The sequence below is a fragment of the Panulirus ornatus genome, chromosome 73 (genome assembly GCF_036320965.1).
Source record: "Panulirus ornatus isolate Po-2019 chromosome 73, ASM3632096v1, whole genome shotgun sequence".
Lineage (NCBI taxonomy): Eukaryota > Metazoa > Arthropoda > Malacostraca > Decapoda > Palinuridae > Panulirus > Panulirus ornatus.
This window is the reverse complement of record NC_092296.1, coordinates 805,589-815,956: the sequence shown is the minus strand read 5'-3', so window position 1 is coordinate 815,956 and position 10,368 is coordinate 805,589. Positions and strand designations below refer to the sequence as shown.

The 10,368-nt window shown below is 49.7% G+C and overlaps 1 protein-coding gene across 1 annotated transcript in view; it reads right to left on the bottom strand.

Moving 5' to 3' along the window:
- Positions 1 to 10,368, bottom strand: part of fry (Protein furry) — a 153,777-nt gene that overhangs the window by 100,596 nt on the left and 42,813 nt on the right. Inside the window, exons 25-26 of the mRNA XM_071661031.1 lie at positions 6,892 to 7,046; positions 425 to 582 (exon numbers count right to left, since the gene is read on the bottom strand). Of these exons, the coding sequence (XP_071517132.1) occupies positions 425 to 582; positions 6,892 to 7,046 (313 nt within the window). The remainder of the gene's footprint in view (positions 1 to 424; positions 583 to 6,891; positions 7,047 to 10,368) is intronic.

The following is a 10,368-nucleotide window of genomic DNA, read 5'->3' as shown; positions in this document are numbered from 1 at the left end:
GGGTCACAACGTCAGTTAACCAGTCGCTCGCTCGAACATAACAAACAACCTCCTCCTCCTCCTCTCTCTCTCTCTCTCTCTCTCTCTCTCTCTCTCTCTCTCTCTCTCTCTCTCTCTCTCTCTCTCTCTCTCTCTCTCCCGACCAAACAATGTCAACAGGGCAGGTCATCATCAGCCTTGATGTCCAGGACCGGGAGATAAATTACCCAAGTCTCCGTTCTTTTGAGCCCCACACGGAGGAATAATTACAATCACTTCGCTCGAGAGCGGTTATTTACGTCGGGCGGGACATGTTGAGAGAGAGAGAGAGAGAGAGAGAGAGAGAGAGAGAGAGAGTAAATAACCCCCCTGGGGGTGGTCTAGCACCGTCAGACGCGCGCCGCCCACACCCCCGCCGCCCTAGGATGACAGAAGACACTCTCACCTTCAGCGTCGCCGACGAGCGGGGTGACTGCGCCGAAGAAGCGCTTGTCCAGCACCTGCAGCAGCTGCAGCGCCGTCTCGTGGATGGAGGCGCGTGGGCAGCCCGTGTGCAACAGCGTCACGTTCATGATGGCCGTGTAGTGATCACACGGGTACTCCCTGTAAGAGGAGGGAAGAAGAAAAAATATAAACACGGGTCAGGAGATTAATACGGGAGGGTCATACGGTGTACACGGGACATTCATACAGTGTATGGGGCGGTCATGAAATACACGAGGGAAATCATACGGTACAAGGGAAGTCATGAGGTATACAGGATGGCCATACGGTATAAGGGGAACTCAAAGGATATACGGGCGACAAGAATATGTAAGAAATAAAGTTTGAAAGAGATTATTAAAGATACTCATAATCATAAACATAAAAGAAAACGGCAGAAAGATATAAATGAATTTCATGTGATTAAAAGCAACACTAACGGGGTTTACCACTCAATAAAAGATACACTTAATCCTAATAACGGGGATCCACTATACAACATCGGGACACACAACCCAAATAACACAACACGATCCTAATAATGGGATTCACTGTACAACAGCTGGACACACAACCCAAATAACACAACACGATCCTAATAATGGGATTCACTGTACAACATCGGGACACACAACCCAAATAACACAACACGATCCTAATAATGGGATTCACTGTACAACAGCTGGACACACAACCCAAATAACACAACACGATCCTAATAATGGGATTCACTGTACAACAGCTGGACACACAACCCAAATAACGGGGGGTCTATCGACCATCAGACGGAACACATAATCCCGAAACCAGAATTTCGTAATGCATTTCCACAAGCGGCGGACGCCAACTCGCTCCCTCAAATGCTACACGCACGAGGGGGGTGCTTGCAAGCATGAATACACACACACACACACACACGAACCCCGGGCCTTGAATGTGCCATACCCGCTCCCCTGCTCCCACGACCGTCCTCAAAAATGTTCGTCAGGCAAAACCCGGGTCTCGAGGAGGCCTCATCATTTGACGAGGCCGGGGTCTCTCTCTCTCTCTCTTTCTCCCGTGAATGGTGCAGTCCGTGCCCCACCTCCCTGGAGAGAGAGAGAGAGAGAGAGAGAGAGAGAGAGAGAGAGAGAGAGAGAGAGAGAGAGAGAGAGAGAGAGAGAGAGAGAGTCATGTGTGTGTGTGTAGCCTGGAGGGGGTCAGTGCCACACATGGGAGGACGGATGCCACCATTCTCCCCGCCCCCAAACCTCATCCTCCAGACGTCGAGGTTATTACTGCTCTCCTTTGTGCCCCTACCCAGAGGCCGAGTTCCAGACAACCCCCCAACCCCCCACCACCACCACCAGCCTCCAACCCACACCCCCTTGCTCTGTACACACGCGAGAATATTACACCATCGACAACAACGGAGTCAGACATCCTCTTGTCCATTTCCCTCGGGGCTTCGCTTCACTGACGGATACATGGCCGCTCAGGCGTCTTTCACACAGAGCGGATCCTTGTGTCCGTGTGTCCACTCCGCTCATTGTACTCGCTCCTTTATACCAGCTTCCTACACAACTCCAATAACTGCAATGCAGTTCTCATGGTGTGTGACTAAAAGGGGACGCCTTTCTCTTCCTTCCATCTTGGCCAGCACAATCCCGTCTTCCTCATCAACTCCTCCTCATCTCACTCCTGATGATGAACCTCACTCCCTCATTCCTTATGGTCTCTGGTGAAGATGCAGCTTGCCTACCACCTCCTCTGGCTAAGGGCATGCACCACCCGGCGGGCCATGACGTCCCACAGACACTGTGTGAGCACTGGAGACTCGACGACTCTGGTGTATTACACCCTCAGTGTCGCCTCCTCTCCTCTTCCTCCCTCACCACACAGCCAGAGTATCGAAAACACCTGACCCCAACCCGCGTTCCCCACTCACCGACGCCCGGTAAAGCCGTCCTCGCTCACTCTCACTCACCCACTCGACGAACCCGTGACACTTGTTGATCCATCAGTGGGGAGAGAGAGAGAGAGAGAGAGAGAGAGAGAGAGAGAGAGAGAGAGAGAGAGAGAGAGAGAGAGAGAGAGAGAGAGAATTTAAATATATAGACGCTGACATGTACGTGTATCGGGCATGAGGCCAGTCCTAACTAATGGCCCCCGCAAGCTGTCAGAATGTAGTCAATCTTTCTACCTGCTCCCCAACGTTGTTGATATATATATATATATATATATATATATATATATATATATATATATATATATATATATATAAATATATATATAGCAACTAAACCTCCCACGGTAGACGAGAGCAGCGCCCCCCACGACGGAGGTTATCACTTTATACATCGGTAAGACGCACCATCGTCCGAGGCAATCGTAAAGAGCTGCAGTCTTCCTTATACACACGAACGGGCGACTTCATTGCCTGCCATCAAAGCAAGAGCAAACATCCTTTCCGGTGAGGCTCCGTGTGTGTGTGTGTGTGTATCGGGGAGGGGAGATGGGAGGCAACATCCAGACACCGTTCCTCAAGGATAGACCTACCCAGTCGTCTACTGCAAACCACAGGGGCTCGCTCCCCTACCTCAAGCGACGTCCACTACTTGAGCGTCAGATATGACTATCCAGTTAGCCTAAGACGTCCCTGGGGGTTAGCCTGTCCACACACCAGAGCCAATCCCTCTGTCCCAGACCGTCGTCTTAAGCCGTCCCATCCAGTTATATAACTAACCTATCCAGTACGAGGGGGCTGGCTCCCTCTCGGCTAGACCGACCAGTCACATGTTTCAAGTCACAATTCACGACCACGGGGTTAGGCTGTTCAATCTCAGCTCGCTCCCTTACCTCAATCTACCCGACCACAGGTCTAAATCTGTGTCTACCCCTCCGTCATGATCCTTCCATCACACAAGTCGTCACAATGGGCTAATCCGCCGTACCCTCGGTGTACAGGACCAGAGGAGGTTCAGGCCTGCTACAACCTCGGGGAGGCGGCCCACCGAACCCTCGGTGTACAGGACCAGAGGAGGTTCAGGCCTGATACAACCTCGGGGAGGCAGCCCGCCGAACCCTCGGTGTACAGGACCAGAGGAGGTTCAGGCCTGCTACAACCTCGGGGGAGGGGAGGAGGCGAGACGCGGAAGCCGCGCCAGGGAGGGCGTTGGTGGCGTCAGGCTCATTAACAATGACGGCTAAATGAACCGTCACCTGCAGGGTTCGTCGCGACGACCCGGTACTATACACGAGTAATGGCCTCCCACACCCTCCCGTCCTCACACCCAGGCTTGCCACCCTCCACACACACACATACACACACACCTAACTCTCCACTCATCACCGGGGCTGGGCGGTAAATCCTCAGTCTTTTCAATATAGGGAGGAATACGATTTCTCCTTCACGCGAAGGCTGTCTATCCTCCCCTAGCCAGATATCGTATCTATCCACCCTTTCCTCATACTCTTGCCTTGATCATTCTTGAGATGGCTGACCCCAATAGTGACTCGTCTCTCTCTCTCTCTCTCTCTCTCTCTCTCTCTCTCTCTCTCTCTCTCTCTCTCTCTCTCTCTCTCTCTCTCTCTCTCTCCCCAACCTCTTTGGACACCCTCTGTGGCTAGTTCTTCCATCCTGAACCCATTTAAGGTTCGTCACCCATTTCCCCAGCCCAATTTAAGATTAGCCACCCAGTTCCCTGCCTTACTTCACGCGAGCTACCTCCCGCCACATACCATTTAACAGAAGTGCCTCTCATACACACAGAACCCATTTAACCCATCGCGTATCACCTTCCAGATATTCTTCCCTGCAAGTCTATGATTCCCTTAACATGGAGTGCAGACACGAGCAAAACTAAAATTCACGACTCTCATTTGACCCGTGACGCTAATGGTCTACCGTGATTTAACAGATTCGTGTAATTATAACATTAATTACTTGAGCACGACCGACGGTACGGCTCTCGAGTATGACGGAACGAGCCTTGAGTACGACGGTACGACCCTTGAATATACGACAGCACGAGCCTTGAGTACGACGGTACGGCCCTTGAACATACGACAGCACGAGCCTTGAGTACGGCCCTTGGCTCTATAAAGGTGACCTTGCCTTTGACCTGACGACCTCTTACCCCGTGAGAGGTAGAGGCAACAGTCACAGGTAAGGCTTCCCCGGTGCAGGAGAGTCTGCCAGTAATCACCCAGCTTCGACCACACGGACGGTTAAGACGTTGAGGCGGGTCCACAAGTTTTCTCATTCCGCGCAAGCCTGGCGGAAGGCAAAATTGAATCGTACAAGCACAAAATACTCACTAACTTCCTGAAGTCATTTTTCCTCACTGGGGGTCGTCTGGAAAGTGGGTCTGAAGGACGGTAACCGGAGTGAAAATATTAAAAAAGACTGTGAACAACTGGAACTGGGGATGAAGGCGCGAGAGGGGATAAGTAAATATGATGTACAACGAGAGGGACGAGGATGGTAGAGATTTGTACAGTGGCTGTCACTCACAGATCCCAGTTCTAAACTATCTTCTTGAAGGTACAGACACACACACACACACACACACACACACACACACACACACACACACACGACAGTAGAGGATGATCAAGAGATGGGGCCCCACGAGTGTAAAAAAAAACAAACTCCCTCCCTATACAACACAAAAAAGGTAATTATAATCACACCATTGTATATCTCTTGATCAGAAAGGAACGACCAATAGCTATGAGGGGTTGGCCTTTTGACCTGACCCGTGAGGGATTAAAGTCTAAGGGTAGGCCAAGGGGTCCGGAGCGTCGTGTTCAAGGGGGACGTGATAGCAGGATATTCTCAAAATAAAACTTCAACCCTTCGGCCAGTAAGGCTCTTTTCTGGATCTCTCTCCAAGGGTAAAAGGCCTCCCCCTGGCGGTCACCACGTCCAAAAACAACAACAACAACCCAGCCAAGCAACAACCTCCACACACACACACACACACACACACACACACACACACACACACACACACACACAATAAAAAAGGACACCCTAAGATACCTTTTCCAGCCGGATGAACAGGAAAAGATTACTCTCAACGCGGTACTGACATCAGTGTGTATATGGAAGGGCTTACATTCCCCCCAGCTCTCACACCAGGAAGATTTACCGTCTGAGAATAAAAGGTCCTGTGAGTCACAGCTCCGCGAGGCATACTCACAGCCCACGCCCTGATTCAAGTCCAAAGCACAACGAAAACCTGCCAGTACATGGTCTGACGTGTGGTCCAACAACACAATACGTCTGTATCAGTACAGTCAAATGTCGAAGCCTGCAGGTTCTTCCATGCACACACGTTCAGCCACTCTCCTCCCACAACGTGCTGGAGTTCATGATGAACACACCCTGTTCTTCTTAAAACAACCAGAGGTTCATTAATACTAATTGTTCTGAGGTGCATTAATACTAATTGTTCTAAGTTATTAGACAATAACTCATGATACACCTCAATGGTGCAATGGTTAGCGTTGCTAGCTACACATGTAATGCCCTGGGTTCGAAGTAAGAGCTCGATGCCCCAACTCCTTTCTGGCTCGCCCAGTGCACAGAGACTTTACAGTTCAAAAGAAAAGTCTCCAGAAAAGAATATATCTGGTTTTCACCACCGAAGGACTAACAGACAAACCTCCAGTGCACACAGGGGTAGTGTCAAATGACAGCAATGAGGCCACTAGTCATATGACAGCCATTAGGTCACGGGTCATATGACAGTCATGAAGTTATGGCAGGTGAGCAGAAGACTGTGATGAGGCCTACCTCTCACATGAATGTTTAGGCTCCGTCCGTACACAAAGAGGTACTCCAGTACGCCCCTCTCCAGTGAAGAGGACACCTTCCCTCCACAATGCTGTCTTACATCAATGGGCCTCACCCACATCCCCTCAGATATGGAGCCCCCGACTGAATCGTTCGTGCTCCTCCTTCTCTCTCTCTCTCTCTCTCTCTCTCTCTCTCTCTCTCTCTCTCTCTCTCTCTCTCCATCCCACCCAACACTCCACCATTATAACTTTTTTCCCCAAGTTGATAACAACTTGGGTCCTAAGAAAAGGGGTCGTGGTCATCCCTATCTTCCTGGCCCTGTCTCGATGACAAATGGGAAAACGATCGCATTACGGGACTAACTTACCGACCAGCAGCAGAGCAGCCTATCAAAGGGGCTTCCTGTAGCAGCCACAGACTACAGGACCTTCCTGTAGCAGCTACAGACTACAGGACCTTCCTGTAGCAGCTACAGACTACAGGACCTTCCTGTAGCAGCCACAGACTGGAAGACTTTCCTCAGTACAGTTCAAAGAACTTCCTTATGTATAATACACATATCAATAACAAAAGGGAGAGAAATAAGAAACGAGGAGAGAAGGAAGGGTAAGGAAAATGAGAAGAGGGGCTTTACGATGACCCACCTGGCGGAGAAGATGGTGGCGAGGGCGTTGAAGCAGCCGTCGGCGACCTCTGGCGTGGCGGTGTAGCACCGGTCCACCACCCAGTCCAGGACAGCGCCGGAGTCCGGGTTAAACTCCAGCAGGAGGACGATCGTCTCCTGCGCCAAGCCGTAGATCTGCAACACAACACCCAGCCGTCATTACTCCTCCCGCGTCACATCAACCCCGTTGCTGTCACAGCATCACACACTCTCATGCCTCATCATCTAGCCTTGGTCAGACAGGTAGGTCATGGCTGTTAACATGGACACATATTCCTCCTCTGGAGGTGAATATATCTATGTATATATATATCCCAGGACCTGCAACACAGCTTGTGGCATCTCGTTATCTAACTCGGGAGAATACTTTCCTGAAGCAGGAAGGTTCCAGTTTAAGTACCACACGACTTTGCAGATTAATACGGGAATGACCTAATTCGTGAACTCAACTCTCCTCCAGTTGGGTAAACGATCCAGAGAAGGTGTGGGATATGCGCTGGCAATGTGGAGACTCAACGTGTGTGAGGGAGTTACTGTGGAGAGACAGGAGACACAGGAGTATGGAGAGAGTCCTATATGGAAGAACTTGATATGTGGCGAGGGGGTCCTGTGTTACTACGGTATTAGCACGGGACTGGTAGGAGGCGAGAGGTAAGCTGTTATATGCACAATCTACCATGTTTATGGACGACCTGAAGAAAATCACACGATATTTAAAACCTCGGAGGGAAAATCATCAAATATATATCAACCAAAACTGAGTGTATGCAAATGAGAGACGGATTAATATCAGAAAAGAGGGAGATGGATAGCGAGAAATATGGCTAAGCGGCGTGAAGTTAGAAGGAACTTGAGGAATCTAAAATACCAAGGAACACCATATTTTGAGATGACTGAGGGACGGGCAACTGAGACATCAAAAGGACCCTGAGAGGGAAAGAGCAGCTGGCGGCGCTCCCGCTCAAGCTATGTGAGGGGGGGAAACGAACATCAAATGCACGCGTCAGTTCAGAGAAATATGTCGGGAATTCCACTCCATCCATACCTGACGCGCCGCATTAGAACGCTGATGCCGACAGAAACAGCACAAGTGATATGATCACGAAATGACTGCACGACGAGTCAACAAGGTAGGGTAGTAAGTGAGCCAGGACGTGGAATGGAAAAGCATTGGCTGAAAAAGTGACAGACGGCGAACTGACAGCTTGGACGTAGTGGTGAAGATTGGACGCGTGAGATGGAGAGATATGGCAGGGGGGATGAGGGCCGTGTGTGTGTGTGTGTGTGTGTGTCTAGCGTTGTGCAATCAGATCTATTTCAAACGAGTGACCACGACGTAAGACGCTCCGTCGAGACAAACTCTCCCTGAAGTTCATTTACATGGAGTAGCAGTGGCAGGCATCGAACCAACAAATCCCCAGAGTCCCTGCGTGAGGAATAATCCCCTGGAACCCTGTGTCGGGGGGGAATAATCCCCACAGGTCCTGTGTGGGGAATACACACACACACACACACACACACACACACACACACACACACACCGTTACTGAAGACTTGTCGACTGCTCACACTTGTGTGTGTGTGTGTGTGTGTGTGTACCAAACCGGTGTGGCCTATTACGTGGGGCCTACCAATAAGAGCCTCCTGTTTTCGCCTCTCAGCTCTGCCATGGTTATAATACACGGAGACATCAGAGCGCCATCTCTCCTCTGCCATACCTCACGGTAATCCCCCGAGAGAAATCCTAGGCAGCACTACCTCACTGAAATCCGATCCGTAACGTAATCTCCTCCGTCATTACCCACCAACCCTCCACTTACTGGGCGATACGCTGGCCAATGAAACATTTTTTTTTTTTCTCTAAAAGTAATTTCCTCTAATTAACGCCGCACCAGACTCTCTTTTATCATAATCCATATTTATGAAGTGAACGCGGGCAATTAAGGTCACGTAAATTATGCAAAATATCAGTAATGACTTCCTGAAAAAGCAATCAACAACCATTGTGATGCCCCACGTCCCCATCTCTGGGGGCTTCCGAGGCGCCCAACCACTTTCATGGGGCTCCTGCAGCTTCAAGGCTGCGCTACAACCACCAGCAGAAGACTGGAGGCCGACCACGTCCATCAGCCGGGAGCGACGGTCAAGAAGTGTGGTTGTGTTGTGTGGCGAGAGCAAGGGAGGGGTGTCATGATTGTGGATGGTGCATCGTGGGCAGGGGCCTTCTTATACGAGAAAATGATGTCTATAATGTTAAAGAGATAGAATATATATATATATATATATATATATATATATATATATATATATATATATATATATATATATATATATATATATTCACCCATGCATATATACATATTAATGTCTTCCTCCCAACTTGGCCCAGGTCAGCGAGCCAACAAGTCCTCCCCAGGCAAGGTGACCCAGCGAGGTCCCGAGCCGCCCCCGCCCCCTGTAGCTGAGGGTACCCCCCCGGCCAACACACCCCAGGCCTGTGACTGGAATTCGAGATGAGCTGAGACGATAAACCAATTTCATTTGAAAGTAAATCCAGAGAGTCAGCTCCGGGAAGACCCAATGATTCCACAATGGTCAAGGGCCCAGCATACACCCACCCACCCGCCTACTTACCAACACCCACAACCCATTCCCTTCATCCTCAAATACCATTAGATCCTCAACTTCCAGTAGATCCTCAACTTCCAGTAGATCCTCAACTTCCAGTAGATCCTCAACTTCCAGTAGATCCTCAACTACCAGTAGATCCTCAGCTTCCAGTAGATCCTCAACTACCAGTAGATCCTCAACTTCCAGTAGATCCTCAACTTCCAGTAGATCCTCAACTACCAGTAGATCCTCAACTTCCAGTAGATCCTCAACTTCCAGTAGATCCTCAACTTCCAGTAGATCCTCAACTACCAGTAGATCCTCAACTTCCAGTAGATCCTCAACTACCAGTAGATCCTCAACTTCCAGTAGATCCTCAACTACCAGTAGATCCTCAACTTCTAGTAGATCCTCAACTACCAGTAGATCCTCAACTTCCAGTAGATCCTCAACTACCAGTAGATCTTAAATTACCAGGAGATCTTCAACTACCAGTAGATCCTCAACTATAAGTAGATTCTCAACTTCCAGTAGATCTTCAACCACTGACCGATCTTCTCCACCAGGAGGAACTCGTCCATGTTCTTTTCATCGTTCATCAATTTCCATATCCTCAACCACTAGACCATCTTCTTCAGCCTCAACCTGTGACCCAGCTTCTTCAGCCTCAACCTGTGACCCAGCTTCTTCAGCCTCAACCTGTGACCCATCTTCTTCCCTCTCAACCATTGGTCCATCTTCTTCCCTCTCAACCATTGGTCCATCTTCTTCCCTCTCAACCACTGGTCCATCTTCTTCCCTCTCAACCACTGGTCCATCTTCTTCCCTCTCAACCACTGGTCCATCT